At 49.8% G+C, this 24259-nt stretch overlaps 2 protein-coding genes across 5 annotated transcripts in view; one reads left to right on the top strand and one right to left on the bottom strand.

Annotated features, from left to right (window-relative positions):
- Positions 1 to 17418, top strand: part of SNRNP200 (small nuclear ribonucleoprotein U5 subunit 200) — a 35918-nt gene extending 18500 nt beyond the window's left edge. The window contains exons 15-45 of one of the 4 annotated variants that reach the window (XM_036302229.1): positions 413 to 606; positions 825 to 948; positions 2092 to 2241; positions 2467 to 2577; positions 2951 to 3082; positions 3241 to 3429; positions 3723 to 3920; positions 4319 to 4471; positions 4582 to 4662; positions 4921 to 5004; positions 5803 to 5909; positions 6239 to 6357; positions 6632 to 6786; positions 6886 to 7075; positions 7237 to 7410; positions 8527 to 8687; positions 8997 to 9224; positions 9781 to 9972; positions 10058 to 10236; positions 10458 to 10609; positions 11575 to 11683; positions 12576 to 12684; positions 13100 to 13289; positions 13385 to 13549; positions 13754 to 13875; positions 14094 to 14237; positions 14336 to 14512; positions 14771 to 14931; positions 15033 to 15114; positions 16804 to 16896; positions 16991 to 17418. In XM_036302229.1, coding sequence (XP_036158122.1) covers positions 413 to 606; positions 825 to 948; positions 2092 to 2241; positions 2467 to 2577; positions 2951 to 3082; positions 3241 to 3429; positions 3723 to 3920; positions 4319 to 4471; positions 4582 to 4662; positions 4921 to 5004; positions 5803 to 5909; positions 6239 to 6357; positions 6632 to 6786; positions 6886 to 7075; positions 7237 to 7410; positions 8527 to 8687; positions 8997 to 9224; positions 9781 to 9972; positions 10058 to 10236; positions 10458 to 10609; positions 11575 to 11683; positions 12576 to 12684; positions 13100 to 13289; positions 13385 to 13549; positions 13754 to 13875; positions 14094 to 14237; positions 14336 to 14512; positions 14771 to 14931; positions 15033 to 15114; positions 16804 to 16896; positions 16991 to 17134 — 4569 coding nt within the window. In that variant the 3' untranslated portion in view covers positions 17135 to 17418. Of the gene's footprint in view, positions 1 to 412; positions 607 to 824; positions 949 to 2091; positions 2242 to 2466; positions 2578 to 2950; positions 3083 to 3240; positions 3430 to 3722; positions 3921 to 4318; positions 4472 to 4581; positions 4663 to 4920; positions 5005 to 5802; positions 5910 to 6238; positions 6358 to 6631; positions 6787 to 6885; positions 7076 to 7236; positions 7411 to 8526; positions 8688 to 8996; positions 9225 to 9780; positions 9973 to 10057; positions 10237 to 10457; positions 10610 to 11574; positions 11684 to 12575; positions 12685 to 13099; positions 13290 to 13384; positions 13550 to 13753; positions 13876 to 14093; positions 14238 to 14335; positions 14513 to 14730; positions 14932 to 15032; positions 15115 to 16803; positions 16897 to 16990 lie in introns of those variants that run through there. The other 3 variants (XR_004966639.1, XR_004966641.1, XR_004966640.1) reach the window with 3 other exon arrangements.
- An 818-nt stretch (positions 17419 to 18236) lies between these two features.
- CIAO1 (cytosolic iron-sulfur assembly component 1) lies at positions 18237 to 24172 on the bottom strand. Its single transcript, XM_036302230.1, has 7 exons — positions 23877 to 24172; positions 23003 to 23151; positions 22754 to 22865; positions 22558 to 22646; positions 22121 to 22322; positions 21420 to 21507; positions 18237 to 20841 (listed from the first exon to the last, which is right to left on the bottom strand). The coding sequence occupies exons 1-7, from the start codon at positions 24013 to 24015 to the stop codon at positions 20601 to 20603; spliced, it is 1020 nt and encodes a 339-aa protein (XP_036158123.1). The 5' UTR covers positions 24016 to 24172; the 3' UTR covers positions 18237 to 20600.
- Between the last annotated feature and the right edge of the window lie 87 nt (positions 24173 to 24259).

A 24259-nucleotide genomic window follows, 5' to 3' on the forward strand; every position in this document is an offset into this window, starting at 1 on the left:
AAGCCCTGCCCTGTGATCCACCATTTGATGCACAATATCTTTTGTTCTTGGTGAGGGTGAAATCTCACCAGAGGTGAAGTCTTATTTGATATAAATGTGGTTTGATCAGAAGCTTCATTTGCAGTAAAGAAATACACCTTTGAGTGAAGTTATGAACCACTTTACCTGAAGTATCAGATTTCCTTGTGGTAAAGCATCGTTCACTGAACGGTAGCAAAGTAGCTCATGGGAGAGTGTGTTATTTCTGGGGGTGTTTCATGGTGGATTTTGTCTCATCACTGGTTTATCCAGCTTGAGATCCCCTTTCTTGTCTGTATTTGGCATACTAGGTGTGTGCCTACAAAATGCGACTGCTCTCAGGAAAGGGCTCCTTTTCTCTAGTCCTAGAGGCGATTTCTCTCTCCTTTCTCAGGATGAGATCCACCTCCTCCATGATGACAGAGGTCCTGTCTTGGAAGCTTTGGTGGCCAGGGCCATCCGAAACATTGAGATGACCCAAGAGGAAGTCAGACTCATTGGGCTGAGCGCCACCCTCCCCAACTACGAAGACGTGGCCACTTTTCTGCGTGTTGATCCTGCCAAGGGCCTCTTCTACTTTGACAATAGGTATGAGAAGAGATGGGGGAAGTTTAGCCAGGTGACATTCCTGTTGTATGTTCCCTTTGCCAAGGAGCTCTGTTGGATTAGGTTTAGGAAGGGCCTTTGGATTTTGATGTGGTGTAACCTGAAAAAGAGGACTGGTGCTCCTGGGCAGTCAAGAGGACCATTTATTTTCTCAATATTTCGTGCCCAAAGCCTCATTTGTCTAACTGTTGAACTTCTAGCTTCCGCCCAGTGCCTCTGGAACAGACCTACGTAGGCATCACAGAGAAAAAGGCGATCAAGCGCTTCCAGATCATGAATGAGATCGTCTACGAGAAGATCATGGAGCATGCGGGGAAAAATCAGGTCTGTGTGTGGTTTCTTACCATTTTTTGAATTCTGTTCTTCCAAATTCTGGATTTACTGATAATTAGACAAGGTTGACAAAGATAAAGAGAGAAGACATAGCACAAATCACCAATATCAGAAATGAAATGGGATATTACACAAGATGTTGCCATTGAAAGCAAATAAAGGAGTACTCTGAGCACATTTGCACATAAATTTGACAACCTGGAAGAAATGCTCAATTTTCCATAACTACCAACTACCAGTACCTGTGCTCAGACTTTTCAGACAGTTTGGTGCCAAGATGATATAACTTAGATGACACAGGTAATATGACTCGTGCTATGAGCCATTAACGAAATTGAATTAGTAGTCTAAAATCTCCCAGAAAAGAAGTCCCCAGGTGCAGATAATCAGTCTGTCTCTCTGCATAACCCAGGGTCCTTCCGAAACAGGTCTGGGCGGCTTATACTAAAAGTGTAACCGTAAAAATGAAGATGAAAGTCAGTAGTGGAGGGAGCATTTTACTAGAAAGTAGGATGTAATTTTTTAATTGCAAACTGACTTTAGGCATGTTAACGAAGACTAAAAACTAAGGAAAAGTAACAGGTTATGTATTTGTTTTTGTCTGAGAAAAAGCATTGCATTTAGGCGAGGAGATGAATTTAGTGAAGAGGCAAATCTTTTCTTGGCACTAAATACTTGGAGGACTGTATTTCCTACAAAATGGTGCTTGTGTCATCCTGACCATTAAAGAAATTGTATTTATAACGTGTTTGTATAAAGGGTAGTGCCTGTCATGTCATGAATATTTTAGCTGTTACTTTGCAGACACATGCTTCAAGTGGCTTTGAATCTTACCATGTGCCTGCACACAAATTCTTACTTGAGATTCCTGAGTGTGTGTTCTCACTGTGTGTAAACTTGCTGTTAACGATGTTGCTTGCAGTTAGTTAGGTTTCCTAGCGCAGGACTCTCACTGGACTGGGTGGTTCATTCTCTTAGGGTCTTACAGCCATGATGAGGCTTCTGAGCCAGTACATTCCTGCCGTGGCTCCTCCTCAGGCCCGCGGCTTCGCTTATGCTGCTGCAGCCTTATCGTCTTGCTGCTGGTGCTGTGTGAGCTGTGTCTTAACTATGACAAACCTGGTTTCTGCTTAGGTGCTGGTGTTTGTCCACTCCCGGAAGGAGACTGGGAAGACGGCCAGGGCCATTCGGGACATGTGCCTGGAGAAGGACACTCTGGGTCTGTTTCTGAGAGAGGGCTCCGCCTCCACAGAAGTTCTTCGGACGGAGGCAGAGCAGTGCAAGGTGAGGAGAGACAGGCCGGTTCCTCCTCCCTCCCTGGAACTGGCTCAGTCGAGGTGTCCAGACAGTCCCTCCGGGCTGCACCCGGGTGCTGCTGTGTTGAGTTGCTTGTCTGCATGTAGTTGTGTGGTATAGGTTAGGCAAGGGGATCGTGGGAGGAGATTTATTCCTCCTTGGGAGAGCCCCCAGCGAGGCTCTTCTCACCGCCTGTTTTCCTCTGTTCCTCAGAACCTGGAGCTGAAGGATCTGCTGCCCTATGGCTTTGCTATTCATCATGCGGGCATGACCAGAGTGGACAGGACACTCGTAGAGGACCTTTTTGCTGATAAACACATTCAGGTGAGGGTGGCTGAAGCACAGACTTCAGAGACCCAAAATGTCAAAGTTTGTGCCATACACTTGCACCTGTTTTTCATTGTTTCTGGCAGGGCCTTCCTTGTTCACTCCCTGTCTTGGAGCCTGAGTATTTAATTGTCTAGTAACCCTAAGTTGATTACTGTAGGTCTATACTTCTGCCTCTTAGGTTTTTTTAGAAACTTGAGAGGTTGGGTATTGACTAGATGAGGTGCCAAGGACTCCTTCCTCTTTATTCCGGCCACACACTGACAAGGATGGGACCCTCCTCAGTCCTGCTAGAAGCTCTGGGGCTGGTTGCCTAGAGAAGTTGGCAATATTGACCTCTGTTTTCCTTATTACCTTGCTTTATCTATAGGTTTTAGTTTCCACAGCAACTCTGGCTTGGGGTGTGAATCTCCCTGCACATACAGTCATCATCAAAGGTACCCAGGTGTATAGTCCAGAGAAGGGGCGCTGGACAGAACTGGGAGCACTGGACATTCTGCAGGTACAGGTCCTTTGTGTGTATTCTGGGTTGGGAAGAGTACCTTGTAGATAGAATGCAAGTATGCTGAAAATATGGCAGATGGGAGGTGAGGAGAAGCCTGGAATCCCTTCCAGCATCCCTGTGGCCACAGCCCTCTTGGTTTGCTGTCTCTGCCCTAGATGCTGGGACGAGCCGGAAGACCCCAGTATGACACCAAGGGCGAAGGCATCCTCATCACATCGCATGGGGAGCTTCAGTACTACCTGTCCCTCCTCAACCAGCAGCTTCCTATTGAGAGCCAGATGGTGTCAAAGCTGCCTGACATGCTCAACGCGGAAATTGTGCTGGGAAACGTCCAGAATGCAAAGGTAGGGAGGGCGCTGCCCTTGGCGCCTCTTGCCTTTTCCAGAGAGGCCAGGGCACCAGGAGTGGATGGTCTCTGTGGTGCTGCGGGCTGACATTTTCACTTGTTTAAGATATTAGAGAAAAAAAAAAGATACTAGAAAGGACCCTCCTTTTCATGATGAAATATTATTAACCCTCAGAAGACATGTAATAAGATAAACATTCTTGTAGTTGGGAGTTAGTTCCTAACAATCCATGGGAGCTTTTCATTTGGACACTAGTCCTCCATGCTGAGACCCACGGCTGTCTCTCATAGGATGCAGTGAACTGGCTGGGCTATGCCTACCTGTATATCCGAATGCTCCGGTCCCCAACCCTCTACGGCATCTCTCATGACGACCTCAAGGGAGACCCCCTGCTGGACCAGCGCCGGCTGGACCTGGTGCATACTGCTGCCTTGATGCTGGATAAGAACAACCTGGTCAAGTATGATAAGAAGACAGGCAACTTCCAGGTGAGGGCTGAGGGGTGGAAGTGGAGGCTCAGCAAAAGTCATTGTCCCAGGAGACCTGTTCAGGCCACTCTTAATTTGAGCACTGGCTCATGCTCATTGCTTGGAACAGTAGAAAGCAGGTGAGGTTGCACTATGCACTGTCCTGATTGAGCCTAGGAACTCCTAAAATGGTACAGTCAAGCCTGTCAGCGCCTCTTTTCTGTAATTTGAGTGGAGGTGGCTAATTTATCTGTCTTTTCTGTGTGGGTATCAGTTCACTAAAGGGCAGATTTTTGTGCCATCTTTCTTCATGTGCTTGGGCCAGGGACTTGTATTGTGATGTGTTCACCCAGTGGGTACCTGTTGTTTGCAATGAGAGGTTGCAGCTCAGCATTGGATTGCGTCTTCCTCCTTCATAGGTGACAGAACTGGGCCGTATAGCCAGCCACTACTACATCACCAACGACACAGTGCAGACCTACAACCAGCTGCTGAAGCCCACTCTGAGCGAGATTGAGCTCTTCCGAGTCTTCTCGTTGTCCTCAGAGTTCAAGAACATCACTGTGAGAGAGGTGCGGCCACGCACGTTGGGACGGGTACCCGGTACTCACCGCCAGATCACTGCGTGGGCTCTCTCCTCTGCCACCTGGCTTTCCCTTGACCTGCTTCCTTCCCGTGGCAGGAGGAGAAGCTGGAACTGCAGAAGCTGCTGGAGAGGGTGCCCATTCCCGTAAAGGAGAGCATTGAGGAACCCAGCGCGAAGGTAAGCCCAGCACCTTTCTTAGGTGAGGGTTTCAGGTGGTTTCAGAATTTCCTGAAAGATGGGGGTTGTGCTTGGCTAGCCTGCTTGGTTCTCCCAGCAGTCTTCCCACACGCTCTTTTCATATGGAGCAGGTTACTTAATGTCTAAGCCAAGAGCTGTAGAACATCTTACCTGGCATGGATGCCCAGAGCAGAATGTGATCTGTTTCCTTGGACTATCCAATAATTGGCTGCCTTCTGGCTGACCTTGCTTTTTCAGATCAACGTGCTTCTCCAAGCCTTCATATCACAGCTGAAACTGGAGGGCTTTGCACTGATGGCTGACATGGTGTATGTCACACAGGTGAGGGCGGACTTGTACCGCCGGGAGAGCGGGCTGAACAGTTCGCTCCCATGTGCTGTGTGCGTTGTGGAGAACGTGGGCTAAACACATGAGGGAGGGATTGCTGGGGTTGCCATGGCTGGCTCATTGGTTCACGCGTGTGTGATACAGCTGCTCTGTCTCTCTGCTCTTGGGCGTGCAGGAAGGTAAGGCCTCAGGAGAGAGTGGTGAGGCCTCCATAGAGAGCCACACACGGCAGCGGCTTCCCTAGAGAGGACTTCCCTCTGTGGCCACTGCCCAGAATTGATGAAAAGCTTTATTAGCTACTCTTTGTTAAACTTTACTTCTGAGAGCAAGTCACTAGCATCTTACTCTTGCTGGAGCCCTAAATGCTAAAAGGGCTCAAAGCTTTAAAATTACAGTGAGCTTTAGGTTAAAACGTGTGGTGAGCTCACGCTGCCTTTTCTAATTAGTCTGTGTTTAGCAAGCACCTACTGTATAGAGGGGGAAAGAGTAGTTACAGAGGGACTTTGTTGGTTTTGGATTTTTTATTGATTTTTAGAAAGGGAAGAGGAAAACGTAGATAGTAGCATGAAATATCAATAGGCTGTCTCTTGTACTACCCCTACTGGGGGTAGAGCCATGTGCCGCGAACAGGAATTGAACCAGTAACCTTCAGTACACCCGATGACACCCAGCCAACGGGCCACCCCAGTCAGGGTGAGGGACTTTGTTTTTGAGATGGTGGGGCTGATGGCATCAGAGTGAGGCAGTTGAACTGCAGAGTAGGGACAGAGGGAATGCTTTGTCTTTCTCCAGTCGGCGGGCCGGTTGATGCGGGCCATCTTTGAAATTGTCCTGAACCGCGGTTGGGCACAGCTTACAGACAAGACCCTGAATCTCTGCAAGATGATCGATAAACGCATGTAAGGACTCGGGGTGCTCGCAGCTGGTCCCATGTTGGGCTCCCCAGGCTGAGAGTGGTGGGAGTTCACATGACCTCTGGTCCTGAAGCACGAAATGGGACATGCCCCTGGGGAAGCTGAGAAGAGAGAAGACCTTGAGGGGTGGAGCCGGGGAGTGGCACAGGGTGGTGGTGAGGGTTGGCTCTCAGGTCCCACAACTGGCACGGTTTCTAATGTGTTTAACAGCTGTGTCTTGTGTGGTCACAGCTAACCTGTCGGGAGCCACGATGAGGGCCGTTTGTTACAGGCCCTGCACAAGGGGTTAAATAGTTTGTTTTCTTCCTGGGTAGGTGGCAGTCCATGTGTCCGCTGCGTCAGTTCCGCAAACTCCCTGAGGAAGTAGTGAAGAAGATTGAGAAGAAAAACTTCCCCTTTGAGCGTCTGTATGACCTGAATCATAATGAGATAGGTGTGTGGGAAACTGTCACCTGCCTGGTTTACAGCCCAGATGTCTTTCTAAGCCTTCATGCTTTCCAGGTCCTAGGCCTTGTGCCTAATGTCCCGGTCACCTCTCGTGGCCCATTCAAGCACTGGGCCCGCCCCTGGTCTTGGCCTTTGACTCCTTTGGGCTCCACTGAGAGTGAAGGGAACAGCCTGCCACACTGGAGTAGAATCTGCTCCTTCCTGGTGGCCCACGTTTGGTGGGCTGGGCTGTAGCCCCTGTGCCCTCTGTGTCCTCACAGGGGAGCTCATCCGCATGCCGAAGATGGGCAAGACCATCCACAAATACGTCCACCTGTTCCCCAAGTTGGAGCTGTCGGTGCACCTGCAGCCCATCACGCGCTCCACCCTGAAGGTGGAGCTGACCATCACACCGGACTTCCAGTGGGATGAAAAGGTAAGCTCTCGCTTGGCGGAGGGACTGGCTTCAGCGTGATCTGAGGAGAGCTGGCTTGGAGGTGCTGCTCACGCTCCATCTGCTTGTGCATGCTTTCAGGTCCATGGTTCGTCCGAGGCATTCTGGATTCTGGTGGAGGATGTGGACAGTGAGGTGATACTGCACCATGAGTATTTTCTACTCAAGGCCAAGTATGCCCAGGATGAGCACCTCATTACGTTCTTTGTGCCTGTCTTTGAACCACTGCCCCCTCAGTACTTCATCCGCGTGGTGTCTGACCGCTGGCTCTGTGAGTGTCTCCTCTGCACAGCCCCCTAGGGACAGGCCCTTCCAGGCGATTGTAGGAATGAGCTGGTTGGGGGAGAGCACATGCTGCCTGGGGTTTCAGGGTGCCCAGAGGGGATCTGGAGCCGTTAGGTGAAGAGGGCTGCCTGCTTTTTCTCCTGGCAGCTTGTGAGACCCAGCTTCCGGTCTCCTTCCGACACCTGATCCTGCCAGAGAAATACCCACCTCCCACTGAACTTCTGGACCTGCAGCCCTTGCCCGTGTCTGCCTTGAGAAATAGCGCCTTCGAGAGCCTTTACCAAGATAAATTTCCTTTCTTCAACCCCATCCAGACCCAAGGTAGGTGTGTTGGTTCCCCTGGAGGCCTAGCAAGGCCACCGAGAGATGTTCCCTGGGCCAGAAGGGCAGTGTGCTCAGGTCTTGGCTGGCGTGGCAGCCCATCAGCGCTGGCTGAAGGAGCACACCCGTCGCCCTCCCCCTCTAAACCCTTGATGGTTAGGTTTGCTTTGCTGCTTTGCGTGTCTCACTGAGGAGGGTGGTGGGGCAGGGTCTCATCAGTCATGGTGCATTGTCATTTCTCAAGCTCAGCGGACTGCCTGCCCCTGACACTCAAGTATTGGCCGTTGTCCAGTGTTGACTGAGGCCTTCCCCTTATCATTTTGTACACCAGACGTCTACAGAACACGCCTGCGTTCTGAGGGCATCATGGACATTTTTATTCCTCCCACTAACACTATGAGGGATTTGCTATGTGAGATATTACTGTCAGTGTCCTATTTGACAGATCGGGAAAATGAGGCAGAGAGCTGCCCAGTTGAATGAACTAATAAACAGGACTTGGATGTCCACCCAGCCTCGATGCTGGGGTTTGGCTGTTTCCTTCTTTCCACATGAGACTGTTTTTAGGAGACGTGGAGCACCAGAGGTAGAGAAAGGTAGCCAGGGCCCTTTTGCTCTGCGTCTGGGCTCTGAGACGACCAGCTTAAGGCAGAGACTCGGCCTGCTTTGCTTCTGCTTTTGTCCTGCAAGTCCCCCTGGGACCAGAACTCTTTTTACTTTTTAAATTTTTACTGATTTCAGAGAGGAAGCGAGAGGGAGAGAGAGATAGAAACATCAATAATGAGAGAGAATCATTGATCAGCTGCCTCCTGCACGCCCCACACACGGATGGAGCCTGCTACTCGGGCATGTGTCCTGACCGGGAATCGAATGGAGACTTCCTGATTCATGGGTCGATGCTCAACCACTGAGCCACACTGGCTGGGCATGGGACTGGAACTCTTGATCTTGACCCCCGCCCCTTCTGTGTGGGATGGAGACCCATGAGGGGACTGACAGGCAGCCCGACTGTGGGGAGGGGCTGCATCCCGTCGCCCCTCAGTGCTCCTGCTGACTCTCTGATGAGCGCTCTGCATCTCCTCCTGGGTTTCACGGTGCTGCTCTGTTGGTTTGCAGTGTTTAACACAGTGTACAACAGTGACGACAACGTGTTTGTGGGAGCACCCACTGGCAGCGGGAAGACCATCTGTGCGGAGTTCGCCATCCTGCGCATGCTGCTGCAGAGCTCGGAGGGGCGCTGTGTCTACATCACCCCCATGGAGGCGCTGGCAGAGCAGGTAAGCAATGGGCCGCCACCTCCGTGCTTTCCCAGAGGCTGTCTCCATTTGTGAGTCCAGGTCAAGCTTCTTTAAGGCCCGAAGTCTGTAGGGTTATTTGGGGCAGGACCATTTGCTTTTTGTTGGTCATTTCTTCAGTCTGATCTGAAGAGGAGCGTCCCATTGCTTAAATTGGTGTGGGTTGTAAAGTAGCTCAGGAGCTACAGAGCAACACGTCTCTCCCTTTGGCTCCTCAGATTTTTCTCATAATAAAGGAACTGTTGCCCGGCCGTGCCTCACACTTTCTGGCCCCCTCTTCCTGTCTGCCAGGTGTACATGGACTGGTACGAGAAGTTCCAGGACCGGCTCAGCAAGAAGGTGGTGCTTCTGACGGGTGAGACCAGCACAGACCTCAAGCTTCTGGGCAAAGGCAACATCATCATCAGTACCCCTGAGAAGTGGGACATCCTCTCTCGGCGCTGGAAGCAGCGCAAGAACGTCCAGAACATCAACCTCTTCGTGGTGGACGAGGTCCACCTCATTGGGGGCGAGAATGGGGTATGGCCTGACCTTACAGCACAGAGGGGGCTGCCACTGGCCAAATGGCCTTGGCATTGGGCCTCATGTTTGAATCTGAGGTCAGGGACTAGGACTTTTCCCAGAAGGACTCTTCTTGTCACCTTATTTCAAAGGAATGGTGTGAACTTCTTGTGGCAATCTTAGCGGAGATTAGCTGCTGTGGAAGAGGTGGGAGCTCTAATCAGAGGAGGAACTAGGACAGTGATGACGAACCTTTGAGCTCGGTGTGTCAGCATTTTGAAAAACCCTAACTTAACTCTGGTGCCGTGTCACATATAGACATTTTTTGATATTTGCATCCATAGTAAAAAAAAGACTTATATTTTTGATATTTATTTTATATATTTAAATGCCATTTAACAAAGAAAAATCAACCAAAAAAATGAGTTCGCGTGTCACCTCTGACACGTGTCATAGGTTCGCCATCACTGAACTAAGACATTTTGAGGGCAGTGGGCTGCATTAAGGGTAACTCAGGGCTGAGGGTGGCACCTGGGCCTGTGGCGACTCCTCCTCCCTCTGTCCTCTCTCCCAGCCTGTTTTGGAAGTGATCTGCTCCCGGATGCGCTATATCTCCTCCCAGATTGAGCGGCCCATTCGCATTGTGGCACTTAGCTCCTCGCTCTCAAATGCTAAGGATGTGGCCCACTGGCTGGGGTGCAGTGCCACGTCCACTTTCAACTTCCACCCGAATGTGCGCCCTGTGCCCTTGGAGCTGCACATCCAGGTAGGACCCGCTCTTCCTGTTCCTCGTGGCCTCATGTGCAGAGTACCAGGTCTTGTAACCTCTGTCTCTTTTCCTTGGTCCCTAGGGCTTTAACATCAGCCACACACAGACTCGCCTGCTGTCCATGGCCAAGCCTGTGTACCATGCAATCACCAAGCACTCGCCCAAGAAGCCTGTCATCGTTTTTGTGCCATCCCGCAAGCAGACCCGCCTCACTGCAATCGACATCCTCAGCACGTGTGCAGCGGACATCCAGCGGCAGAGGTGGGCAGGACTGGGCTCTGTCCACTTCCTCTTGTCTGGCCTGGCTTCTGTGGGTGGGGCCAAGGGAAGTTGGGTCATGGGAGGTTGTCCCACCCTGAAGGGGCGGTCCGTTTATGAGGGTGGGATTAGCCCCCCTCTGGCTAGGGGCCGGGTGACTCCACAGTGGAGGGTATTTGTGGGGCTGGAACCTCTCGAACTGAGCCAGTGTTGATGCTGCCTAGGTTCTTGCACTGCACCGAGAAGGACCTGATCCCGTACCTGGAGAAGTTGAGCAACAACACGCTCAGGGAGACGCTGTTGAATGGTGTGGGTTACCTACACGAGGGGCTCAGCCCCATGGAGCGGCGCCTGGTGGAGCAGCTCTTCAGCTCAGGTGAGAAACCTGGTGGCTCAGAGTGAGAGTATTGTTGCCAGAATGTGTAGGTGGTCTGCTTTCTTTTCTTTTTTTATTTTTTTTTAATCATTTCAGAGAGAAAGGAGGAGGAGGAGGAGGAGAGAGAAGCATCAATGATGAGAGAATCATTGATCGGCTGCCTCCTGCAGGCCCTCCTCTACCTGCCACTGGGGATCAAGCCTACAACCCGGGCATGTGCCCTGACTGGGAATCGAATTGTGACCTCCTGTTTCATAGGTCAATGGTCAACCACCAAACCAATCAGGCCACGCTGGTCTGCTTTCAACTCCAGGGTGTGGGTGCTAGTTCCCTGCAGCACACTAGTCATTTTCAAAGTACTACACTGTTTATTGAACCTGATATCACATTCAATTCCCCCAATAATCTTGTCGTATCGGTGGGACAGATGCTATCCCTACTTACTAGAGAGACAACAAGGAGACACAAGGCTATATCATTTCAGAACCTGGTTTTCTAGACCTGGTTTTCCGTGGACATCAGACTTACTAAGGTCGTTAGACCTCAGAGGTGCGTAAATGGTATTACCATTTTGGCAGTGGTGGAACTTCAGGGGAGATGGTCCTGCCAGAATCGCTTCTTATCAGATTGAAGCCTTGAGTCTGTCTGGTTTGGGGCACCCTCAAGTTTTGCTGCCATAGACTGAGCCAGCTCATGGTTGAGTTGGCACTGCCCAGTGAGCAGGGCCAGTTAAGCAGGTGTCTAAACCTAGCTTTCCCTGGGCTGGGAGTCTTGTTTCAGGGTTCTTCCTTGCCTCTAGGATAGTCCCCCAAGCAGGTGACGCTGTCAGGAGCCACCTCCTGTAGTACTGCATGTGCCTTCTTAGTCATATCAGACCTTGTTCCCAGCAAGCTTTGCTCTGGTTTCTGAAACCCCTGCCTCAGCTAGGGAGCCCTGCACTCAGTCTTCTCCTCCCCTCTGTGCAGGGGCCATCCAGGTGGTGGTCGCTTCTCGGAGTCTCTGCTGGGGCATGAGCGTGGCCGCCCACCTGGTGATCATCATGGACACCCAGTACTACAATGGCAAGATTCACGCGTGAGTCCCACTATGCTCTGCGCTAGGGGAGCCTTTCGCAAAATGGACAGGGCACCTGCAAATCCAGGAACTAACTGTTATGGAGGAAAGGTGTTGGGGTCGTCGACAGCCAGCTGAATTCCAGTTCAGCCCGGTTTTGGGGAGAGTTTTCAGTCTCAGAACGTGGGCTCACATTGGCTCTTACAGTCATCCTCCCGGGTTGCAGTAAGAGGAGAACCAGGGACCATGATACAACACAGCTTTATAGCATCTATTTGAAACATGATTGTAGTCATTAGTGTATTAAACAGTTGTTATATCTTTCTTAAAAAAGAAAAAGAGGAGAACCAGAGAGTTTTAGCCAGAAGGAACCTTAGGGATTATGTAGTTAAACCTGTTGTTCTGTAGGTTGGGAAAGTGACTTGGTCCAGGTCACATACTCTTGGGGTGATAAGAAGTAGATGATTTGCTTTTTCTCAGAAAAGCTCAAATAATTTAACTCGGTAATAATATTTCCCGAAATGCAGATTGCTTTTGAAATGAGTTTTACTTTTAATGACTGAACCTACTTGTAGGTTTGGACTTAAGTCAGGTGACTTGATAACTTATGAAATACACAGCTGTTAAGTTTGGGAAGCTTGACTTACACATGTGATCTTTTCATTAGAAAGTTATTTTGCTTTTGCCATTAGATGGGTTTGTAGCTTTGAATCAAGAACCCTGAGCAAAAAAGTCACAACTCGAAAACTGCGAGTGAAACTGGTGCCTCAGCACAGAAAGTCATAGACCCAGTGTTTGCTGTGATGTGCCCAGGTCTCCCCATGTTTGCATTTTATTCTGACGTCGGGGGAGGGACAGCCTCCTGTGAGGTCCCTGTGTTGATGCACGCTGCCTCTGTCCCCTCTCTCACCAGGTACGTGGACTACCCCATCTATGACGTGCTTCAGATGGTAGGGCATGCCAACCGACCTCTGCAGGATGACGAGGGGCGCTGTGTCATCATGTGCCAGGGCTCCAAAAAGGTCAGTCCTGGCCTCTGAACACAGGCTTTCCTCTTCTCGTGGAGGTTTTAGTTACTCCATTCTTTCTGTCAGCTGCTTCTGTTATTGCCCACCTTGCTTTGTTATAAGCCTTTCAGCCCCAAGGAATTTTGTAGCCTTTTGTTTTTGGAGCTCTTGTGTCCTTGGTCTTCGTCTGGCTGGTTCCATCTTCCTCTTTCTCCTGTGCTGCTCAGCTTGCACAACTCTGTGTATCCCTGTCCCGTTGTTGTGAGAGTAACCGCTGATGCCAGTGGGAACAGGCAAACACTCCTGTGCAGACTTAGTTTGCAGCTGCTTTCCTCCATTTTGTTGTTGGCTGTGTCTGTCTCACAAGGTCCATCTCTTCTTTGTGACCAGGGTGTCATTGACTAGTATTATCTCCCCTCCCCACCCACAGGATTTCTTCAAGAAGTTCTTATACGAGCCCTTGCCAGTGGAGTCTCACCTGGACCACTGCATGCATGACCACTTCAACGCTGAGATTGTCACCAAGACCATTGAGAACAAGCAGGACGCCGTGGACTACCTCACCTGGACCTTTCTGTACCGCCGCATGACGCAGAACCCCAACTACTACAACCTGCAGGGTCAGCACACCTTGGAACACACTGTCCTTCTGTGGTTTTCTCAGCCCTCGCTGGCCGTCTCCCTGCAGCTCCTCACCAACCACTCTCCTTCACAGGCATCTCCCACCGCCACCTGTCTGACCACTTGTCAGAGCTGGTGGAGCAGACCCTGAGTGACCTGGAGCAGTCCAAGTGCATCAGCATAGAGGACGAGATGGATGTGGCACCTTTGAACCTGGGCATGATCGCCGCCTACTATTACATCAACTACACAACCATAGGTGAGGGGCCGGGAAAGCTGCTGTCTGTCTGTGGGGAGCCCCGCTCCGAAGGGGTGCAGCTACCCGGGAGGAGATAACAGGCTTCTAGTGCCAGAGTCTGTTAGAGGGACGTACTGCAGGCCAGGGCAGAAGTGCCCAGACAGTGAACTCTCTTCCCTGCTCCTTTCTGCTGCTTCTGACTCCTCCCAAATCTGTGTCTGTCAGAGCTCTTCAGCATGTCCCTGAATGCCAAGACCAAGGTGCGGGGGCTCATCGAGATCATCTCCAATGCGGCTGAGTACGAGAACATTCCCATCCGGCACCATGAGGACAACCTCCTGCGGCAGGTGAGGACACCTTGGCTTCAGGAGAAGGGCCCATGTGCCCACAGCACACAGATCTGTCAACACAGGAAAATCCCACCACACCCCCGTCACCCACCTCCACCGCCACCCTCTGAGTTTTGAGGGATTGTGAGCCTGGGATGGATGGTGCCTTGGGCCTGAGAGCTGGTCTCAGGCTGGGTCGCTTGTTCATCACTGGCTATTTTTCTTGTGCTTTCCAGTTGGCTCAGAAGGTCCCGCACAAGCTGAACAACCCTAAGTTTAATGACCCACATGTCAAGACCAACCTGCTCCTGCAGGCTCACCTGTCCCGCATGCAGCTGAGTGCTGAGCTGCAGTCGGATACCGAGGAGATCCTTAGCAAGGTAGAGTCAGTGCCGTGTGGGCGTGGTCGGGAGGCCTGTAGGGGCCTGTGAAGTAGCAGTTACAACCCTACCTGCTGTCGTGCTCCTCCCCCATGCAGGCGATCCGGCTCATCCAGGCCTGTGTAGATGTCCTCTCCAGCAATGGGTGGCTCAGTCCTGCTCTGGCAGCCATGGAACTGGCCCAGATGGTCACCCAAGCCATGTGGTCCAAGGACTCATACCTGAAGCAGTTGCCACACTTCACCTCAGAGCACATCAAACGCTGCACAGACAAGGTGAGACTGAGAGCTGAGTGTCCTGGACTTGGGGTGAGGCGGTGAGTCACAGGAGGGGAGATTTCTAGTTCTGTCTGGTTTCTCTGAAGGTGCTATGCACTGAGATGCTAGAGAGCCTGACGCATGCGGCTGTGCTCTGTGTGAAGCCGTGTCTGTAGGTGTCTGATAGGGTAGGATGGGAATTAGCAGCCACTTGGAGCCGTTTCATTTGTTGTTAGCAAGTGTTCTCTCTTCCCGACCTCTGGATGCCCACTGCAGGGAGTGGAGAGTGTTTTCGACATCATGGAGATGGAGGATGAAGAGCGAAATGCGCTGCTTCAGCTGTCTGACGGCCAGATGGCAGACGTGGCCCGCTTCTGCAACCGCTACCCTAATATTGAGCTCTCTTACGAAGTGGTGGATAAGGACGGCATCCGCAGGTGAGTCAGAGGGCCAGGTGCCCTGCCCTGGGGTTCCTGCTGGTGTGCTGTGATTCCACTGTCCTGGTGCTGATGTGCTACCCTGCTTTTCTCCCCACCAGTGGTGGGCCGGTTGTGGTGCTGGTACAGCTGGAGCGAGAGGAGGAAGTCACAGGTCCCGTGATTGCACCTCTCTTCCCACAGGTATGTCCTGGTAGCTGGCTTTTCCAGATGTCTACTGGAGGCCGTTTGTCCACTGGTAGAGTCAGAGTACAAGGGTGCGCTGTCACTGGGGAGAGACGTTTAGAGTAATAATGAAGTCATGAAGCATATACTGAGAATTAATGGGGACATTGCCTTTTTTTTTTTTTTTTAAGGGAGGGGGAGAGACAGAGAAACATCGATGTGAGAGGGACATATTGGTTGGTTATCTCCTGCACACGCCCCAACCATGATATGTGCCCTTAACTGGAATGGAACCTGGGACCCTTCAGTCTGTAGGCCAATGCTCTATCCACTGAGCCAAATTGCTAGGGCTGTTGATGTTTTTTTTGCCTTAAGACAGTTAAGATGACTGGTCGTTGTTAAAAATACCAGTTGAACAGTCTTGCCAATCTGTGATTGTTAAAACATATTTGTCTTTAACCTTAAATTAAATGGTTCCAGGATGTGTGTGTGTTTTTGTTTTAATTGGTTTCAGAGAGGAAGGGAGAGGGAGAGACAGAAACATCAATGATGAGAAAGAATCAATCACTGGCTGCCTCCCGCACGCCCCCTACTAGGAGGGATCGAGCCCACAACCTGGGCATGTGCCCTTCACCAGAATTGAACCCAGGACCCTAGGCTAGGATTTTTAAAAAAATATATTTTATTGATTTTTTATAGAGAGGAAGGGAGAGGGGCAGAGAGTTAGAAACATTGATGAGAGAGAAACATCAATCAGCTGCCTTCTGCACACCCCCTAATGAGGATGTGCCCGCAACCAAGGTACATGCCCTTGACCGGAATTGAACCTGGGACCCCTCAGTCTGCAGGCTGATGCTCTAATCCACTGCGCCAAACCCGTCAGGGCAGGATATGCTTTTAAAGATTAAAAGCAGAAACCAGATATACTAAGTTTAATTTTACAAACTGGTTTAATATGTTCTGAGGAATGATGCTGGGATCTGGAATTCTTGCGCTTTCTCACAGTGGAGTGGCAGCAGGTGTCTTGATAGATGCTCTCTGCGGCAGGTTCCTCTCCCCATTTATGTGTCAGTCAGTCTGGCACATGTGCCTTAAAGGGGTGTCTGAAGGGCTCAAAGCTGCCAGGCCAGAGAGTCTCGATCTCTGACACTGGAATCTTGGATGCAGGGGCAAGTACTGAATGGAGAAGGGCCAGAACCAAAAAAATGAGTCCATTTGCTACTTAGATTTTGAAACTGTTACAAGGTATCTCAAATGAACTCAGTTTTTTTTGTGTGTGTGTGTGTTTTTAATATATTTCTTTATTGATTTCAGAGAAGAAGGGAGAAGGAGAGAGAGATAGAAACATCAATGATGAGAGAGAATCATTGATTGGCTGCCTCCTGCACACCCCCCACTAGGGAACGAGCCCGCAACCCAGGCATGTGCCCTTGGCTGGAATCGAACCTGGTACCCTTCAGTCCGCAGGCTGACGCTCTATCCACTGAGCCAAGCTGGCCAGGGCAAATGAACTGTTTTATCAAATTATATTTCATGAGGAAATTTTAGAAAGTTTTCTATCTGGTTTTTGTTTTCCTACTTTTGTAACCATTCTCATGGTCTCATGGCTGTCAAGTTTCACTTTATTTTTTAAAGTCTTTATTGTTGTAAGTATTGCATAGCTGTCAACTTTTATGTGCTGAAATTCTTGGCTTTTGGTCACTGCAGAAACGTGAAGAGGGCTGGTGGGTGGTGATCGGAGATGCCAAGTCCAATAGTCTCATCTCCATCAAGAGGCTGACCCTGCAGCAGAAGGCCAAGGTGAGTGTCCACTGGCCCAGCAATTGTTCTGAGATAGGCAGGCGGGAGCACTCTCCGTGTCCTGCTCACCCTGATTCCTGCCTGCTCTCTCTAGGTGAAGCTTGACTTCGTGGCCCCGGCCACTGGTGCCCACAACTACACTTTGTACTTCATGAGTGATGCTTACATGGGATGTGACCAGGAATACAAATTCAGTGTGGATGTGAAAGAAGCTGAGACAGACAGTGACTCGGATTGAGTGCAGAGGCCTTTGCCTTTGCATAGAGTTGAAACTTGTACAGTTGAATGGCATCACAGCTATGGAGGCCAGGTCTGTTGGCTGGGAGAACTGCAGTCAATGCAGGTGCCGTCCCAGCCCACCTCCAGTTTTCCGCTTGCTACCTTGCCATCCAAGCTTTGGATCCAGTGTCTGCAGGTGTCGTGTAGCTGTTAAGTATAAACTGTACAGCATTTTTATGCATGTTCTTTGTAGTTCTTTGATTATACAATCAGACATTCTAATAAAACAAGTTGAAGAAGCCATTTGTTGTTCCAGTGATTCCAAATTAAATTTCCTTTTGCTAACCTAAGGCCCCATGGCCAAAAGTATTTATTTTTTTAACCACTGAACTCGCTTAGAAGGAATACTTCTGGAGGACAAGGCTGTTTGTTGGGCTGTCACAGGCAGCCATTTCAGCCAGTGTGGAGGAGGGGTTAGGTAACTTCTCTTTAGTCAGTATACCTGCCCCCATCTCTTGCTACCCGGATATCACCACCACTGCCGGAACTAACACAGCTGCAGGGGCAGATCCAAGGTTAGAAATTTCTCAAGATCTGCAGACTCTGTCCCCCCCACCCCCCAAAGGAGGCAGCACAGGAGGGATTGATATGTACCAACTGGGTACACTGATACTGTGATCCAGATCTACAAGCTTTCTACTCCAAATTCTTGCCTTCTGCTTTTGAGGAATAACTGTATAACATTAGATGATTCTCAAAGATATTTTCCTTAGATCTTAGGAACCCTTTATACTATAAAAATTAAGAACCCCAGAGGTTATTATCCACTGATATTTACTATATTAAAAATAAAAACAGCCCTGGCCAGTGTGGCTGTTTGAGGTTGAGCATCATCCCGTGCATGGGTGTCACTGGTTTGATTCCTGGTCAGGGTACATACTAGCTTGTGGGTTAGTCCCTGGTGAGGGTGCTAGAGGGAGGTAACCAATTGATGTTTTTCTCTCCCTCTCTAAAATCAATAAAAACATTATTTCCAAAGCAAATCCAGGGAAAAGAATGGCCTGTGACATTTTTAAAAATCTCATTCCTGTCTGATTAAATAGAAGACAAGGATTCTTGTAGTTGCTCCAATTGTGTGTTATTTAAATTGAAGTAAAACTGACTTTATGCACATAAACAGTTGGAAGTTTTTATAGTCATTTCAGGAAATTGTGGCTATTCGATGCTATAGTGAGACTCCGTAAGTGATAGTTTCTTAGGTGCAATGTGGAGTCTGAAACCTTATCAATGAGCTTCTTGTACCGTTACGTTAAGACCTACAGTCTTTCTTACCCATGAGTGATTCTGTAACATCATGCATTAATCATTTGGAAAATGCTGATTCACTTAATCAGGCAGACATATGTCAACATATTTCATCCTACAAGTCACATTTGTTGGTATCACCACCAATCTCATCAGGAGAGTAAGAATTGGGAAGATGGCAAGCTCATGGTGGCTATGCAAGTTTTCCAAAATTCTAATTTTTGCTTGAAAGCTTGATCATTGGCAATGCTATCAGTTGCCCTTGAAGTGAAAGGCTCATTCATTTCCTAGAAATCATAGGCCAAGTAGCCAAGTTTTGATACCACAATTTGCTACTTCTTTTAAGTAAAAATGATATATAGCTCACTCAGCTACACATTAGCTTTTCCTTAAGACAGACCTCTGTGCTTCTGCATGCTGCCATTGCCATCGTTTCCCAAGGGTCAAGATCTTACTAATAGCCTGTAATTGTTCTTGAAGGACATTTCTAAGTGAAGTTGACAATACTGCTGTGAGAGCAAGGCAGTGAAGACTACTACAGCCCTGGCTGGTATGCTCAGTGGTTAGACCTCCAGCCCACACACCAAATGGTCACAGGTTCGATTCTGGTCAAGGGCATGTACCTGGGGTGCAGGTTCCATGCCTGGCCCTAGTTGGTCAGAGCGCACGCAGGAGGCAACCAACGTGTCTCTCATATTGATGTTTCTCTCCCCCACTCCCATTCTTGCTAAAAAAAATAATGGGAAAAATATCCTCGGATGATGATTTAAAAAAAAAAGAGAGAAAAAGAAAACCCAAAACTATAACTAGTAGTTGGTGCCACTGCCATGGTTCCTGCCAACATGTCAACAGCTGACCTCTCGGACCCAACCTCCAGGCGCTTGGGTTGGTACTGCTCTGTGTGCCACTTCAGTCTGTCAATATTTCTGTGTAAAAAATTAAGGCTATAGCTTTGGGGAACTGTCCTCAAGTCAAAACCCATATGGAAATGACAAAAGAACTTGAGATGACAGAACTGATCGCCCATGGCAGTATTCACCACCTTTTTTTCATTATCACTCTCTTCAAGAGCTGTATCAGACATCTATTTTTTTTTTAAATCCTCATCCAAGGATATTTTTCCCATCGATTTCTAGAGAGTAGAAAGGAGGAAGAAGGGGAGAGAAACATCGATGTGAGACACATTGGTTGGTTGTCTCCCATACGTGCTCCTACCAAGGCTGGAGAACTTGTAACCCAAGTATGTGCCCTTGGCTGGGAATAGAACCTGGGACCTTTTAGTCCAGTGGTCGCCAACCTTTTGGACCTCACGGACCACCAGTTGTCTGTAGTTCATAGGCTGACGCTCTAACCACTGAGCAACCAGCAGGGCTATATCAGACATCTTTTGCCTACTTGCCTTCACCATGAAAATTTAATACCATAGATACACTGCATGTTGTGTACTACAGTCCCTTGGAAGGCCACAAATCATTGTCTCTAAGATTTTTCTGTCCTTCATCGAAGAGCCAATTTTCAGCTCCATTGAGAATGCATGGCCTATGGCCAATAATAATTCTCCCTTTTAGATGTCACACCCATCCCTATTTTTTTGGCATTCCCCGGAAGGCATAGAAGATACACAAAGGTTCCTAAGGGAAAGCAGAGATGTCTTACTCTAAACTAGCCTACATCAGAAAATCTTCAATACTGAGTGAATGTTTTAAATGCAAGGACTTCGTCAGAAATCAGGAAGGCAGGACCTATTTCAGAAAGGGACTCATCATGGAAATGTTTTAAATTATGAATGTCCTAATAATATAAATAGGACTTGGGACTCAGATGGATTATTTCTATAAGGCTTACAATTTCAGAAAGGTCTGAGATATATGCCTCTGATATATAAACATGGTGATTATAAGTAGTACATTCACCCCGCAAACTTTAGCACTGTATCTATCCTTAAGGGAAGCAAAATCCGTGGCATAACTACAAGGTACTGTTCTTCCACAGTTCTTCACCAAGGGCCCATGTCAACGTGGGAAGGAGTGAGTAGTCACATGGCTCCACACATCTACCCAGATCTGAACGGGAGAGCCAAGTTAAAGGAAGGCCAGGCTGCTCTTCCAGGTCTTCTTGGGCTAGAAAAGTCTTAATGACATTTTGGGGGGAACCATAATTCTGTCCAAAGTCAAGGTGGCTCAGAGGCCTTCAAGCCGCTGATACTTCCAGAAGGCCATCTCCCCATCATCGCTGCAGGAGGCCAGAAGCCCTCGCTCCTTGGGGTTCCAGGCTACACAGTTGACATCCTGGGAGTGGGCCTGAGGCAAGTGCGCTGTCAGGGAGAAGGTGGGCTGCTGCGGATCTGAGCCGGGGTCCTCCTCAAACACTCGGATGGCATCGTCCCCACAAGCTGTAGCCAGGGCCCCTGTCAGCGAACACCTGGGAGGAACACATGCATCAGTGAGTATGCTGGTGGCTCCTCCCTCCCCAGCCCAGCAAGTTAGTAGAGGATGCTGATTTTATAGGCCCTGGCTGGCTTTCTTCCCAAACTTCTGGCTTCAACTAGCATGTCTTATTGAAGAGTTCCCCTAATTAATAAATATATAGCCACAGACATCACCCCCTAAGTATTCAAGTGCTGCCATCCAGGTTGCCCCCAATATAATTAACCTAAAAAACTAAGTAAGATACTGAATTACACTTTGGTCACTTTGCACAAGCAATTTCCTTTGTCATCATGAACTTTGCTTAATCATGTTTTAAAAGTAGTATATCAGGCCATTGAATTTTACCACACTTAAGCCTGTTTTTGTTACTCCCAAATGTTTGTTAATATAAATAAAGCTTAGAGGCACATCAACTCTTCATTATTTAGGATTAGATTTCATTATCTAGGGATAGATTCTTAGGGCTAGAACTACCAAAGGGGGCAGAGAGCAGCACATGGTCTGACTTCTCTAAAATGTCTCCAAATTGGGGAGTGGAGTGGAGATGGGGAAAGGAGATGGAGGCATTACCAAGCAATGTCGTAGATGGTCCTGGAGTGGAAGCCTGACAAAGTGCAGATACATTTCCAGCTGGGGTCAGAGCCGCTGCACGCCACCCCTGCATGACAGACTTCTCTTGAGTCCAAGGCACATCTGTGTCCCAGGCACCTCAGGGGTCTAAATGCCTCACTGCAGAGATTCTAACTTGCCCTTGCTTACCCTCACCCTCAATCATGAGTCCTCATCTTCATTTCTCCCCACTCTCATGGCTCTGCCTCACATACTATGGCCAGACTGGTATTTTTTTCAGAATTCTGAGAAGGAAATGTGCTGTTCTTTAAAAAATCTTTTGCTGCAGACTGGTTAGCCTGCCTTTGAAGGCCACCGACCAGCCAGCCCAACCCACCTTATTTCCCCCCAAACCTTTATATACCTCATGCTTCACCTAAAGGAAGCACTGCTCCTGTGAGATCTAGGCTTTCCCATCTTTAATGCCTTTGCTCATGCTGTTCTGTTCTCACCCAGAGTTCTCTTCTTGTAAAATCCTACACATCCTTTCAAGTTCCAATGAAATAGCCCTTCTACGTCGCCTTCCCTGCTTCTTCCATCTCTCCGGCGCTCTCTCATGGCATGTCTCCCCTTCTACCCGTTTGCTGTGCTTCATCTGGGTCTCAGCCAGACTGTCAACCTCTTAGAGAGGAGTCTTCTTAGCTCTGTGTCTGGCCCCTCACCTTGCTCATTGCCTGGTAGGTACTGGCGCCAGATGCGCACGGTACGGTCATCACTGCAAGACGCTAGACGCTGGCCACTGGGGTCAAAGGCCAAGCTCCACACGGTGGATTCATGACCCTCAAGGGTGGCACAGCACACCCAGTCGTCCTCTTCCTCCCGGTATAGCTTCACCGTGTCATCATAGCTGGCAGAGGCTAACATCTGGGGACATGGGGAAAACACAGCACTTACGGCTCAGGAAGTGCCTGTGGCTCCAATACCTCCCCCTGCTAGGACAGGACAGTCCCAGGGAGCTTCTTTATAACGGGGACAAATGTCTTTTGGCCACAGGTAGTGATCTCTTTGAAAGCCAGCTGAGGCTGACAAGCAGAGGGGGGCTGGGCACCCCCTCCATACCAGAATTCCTTCCCACCGAGATACTCTGCCAGACTGTTACCTCCTGGCTTGGGTGCCAGACCACATGCTTGACATCCTGCGTATGGGAATTGAGGACACTGACACATTCATACTCATCTTCTTCGTCAACTGTGGGAAGAAAACAAACAGGAGCCCACAAGCTGACCTTGTGAGGGTCACGTAGCAGATTATCTGTCTGCTGGCTCCCAACTGCACCTGGAGGGACCTAGACTCACCTTCCCAGACCCACACACTCTTATCTCGGCTGCAGGTAGCAAGGAGATTGCCAGATGGGGCCCAGGCCACTGACTTGACCTCATTTTCATGGCCTTCCAGAGTGGTCACACACTGTGAGAAGGGAAGAGGGACAAGAATCAATGGCATTTAAGACCCCTGGATACACCATTGGCCCAGGTTGGTTCAAGTTCCTGAACCAGTTCTGGGGAGCAAATTGCAACGATCCTGGTCCCATCCAGTCTGGTTACCTCAAAGTCATCCTGATTCTTCTTCCAAATACAAGTGGTGGCATCAAAACTGGCAGAGGCCAGGTAATTGCCGCAGGGAGACCAGGCCACCTTCCGCACAGTGCGCTGGTGGCCTTCAGAAAGGACAGATTTGCAGATCCAGTTGTCACCTAAAAGTAGAGGCCAGGCCAGGCACTGGGGCTGAGCGCACAAGAAGACACTGAAACACTATCACTGTCATCTGACGCTGGAGCCAAGCTCAATGGGCACATTTAACAATATGCTTTCAGGAAGAAGTAACTGACCTACTTCCTCTGGAGGCATCACCTCCTAATTTAAAATGATCAAAGGCTGCCTAGCCAGCGTGGCTCCGTGGTTGAGAGTCCACCTATGAACCAGGAGGTCACGGATCAATACCATGGCTGGGGCATATGCCTGGGTTGCAGGCTCCATCCCTAGTTTGGGGCGTGCAGAAGGCAACTGATCAATGGTTCTCATCACTGGTGGTTCTCTCTCTCTCTCTCCCTTCCTCTCTGAAACCAATAAAGTACTCGCGCGCGTGCGCGTACACACACACACACACACACACACACACACACAAAGGCTGTCGAATAAAATTTAAACTTTACCGTCGTCGCAAATTACTCTGCAGGCTACTTTTCACAGCCCTTTTCTAATCGGTCTCCTGCCCCAGCAACTATCACAATTTCCTCCACAGTTCCAGGCTGTCCGCTGACGTTTTGGCTTCTAGTACTTGCCTGAAAAGTCTTTCTAGGAGTGACTCCTAGAGGTGGCTTCTCCCCCCCTCTCCCTGGACTCACCCTCAGCACAGCACCCGCACAGCACGCACGCGGAACGCCCGGCGGCGGGGTCGCGCGCCCAGGCCGAGCCTTACCCTCGGTGCCCCAGATGCGGACTCTACGGTCGCCCCCGCACGAGGCTAGCAGGGTTCCCGTGGGGTTCCAGGCCAGGAACCAGCAGCGCGAGTCCGGGTGCGCCGGGACACGGCCCAGCAGCACCAGCGAGTCCTTCATGGCGACCCGACGCAGTACGAGGAGGAGTTGGGCGCGTCCCCTCGGCAGACTCCTCTGTGCAGATTCCGGGACCCGACTCTGCCTCCTAGGACCGCCGGTTCGGCCACTTCCGCCCGAGAATCCCGGTCGACCTAGGAACTGAAGTGCCCGCTAATGTGGCCGCGCTGCCCCCTGGGAGTTGTAGTCGACCTCCCACCCCGGCATAAAGCGTCGCCGTACCGTTTCGAACTACCAGTCCCGTGAG

This window comes from Myotis myotis, unplaced genomic scaffold (assembly GCF_014108235.1).
Source record: "Myotis myotis isolate mMyoMyo1 unplaced genomic scaffold, mMyoMyo1.p scaffold_m19_p_30, whole genome shotgun sequence".
Taxonomy (NCBI): Eukaryota; Metazoa; Chordata; class Mammalia; order Chiroptera; family Vespertilionidae; genus Myotis; species Myotis myotis.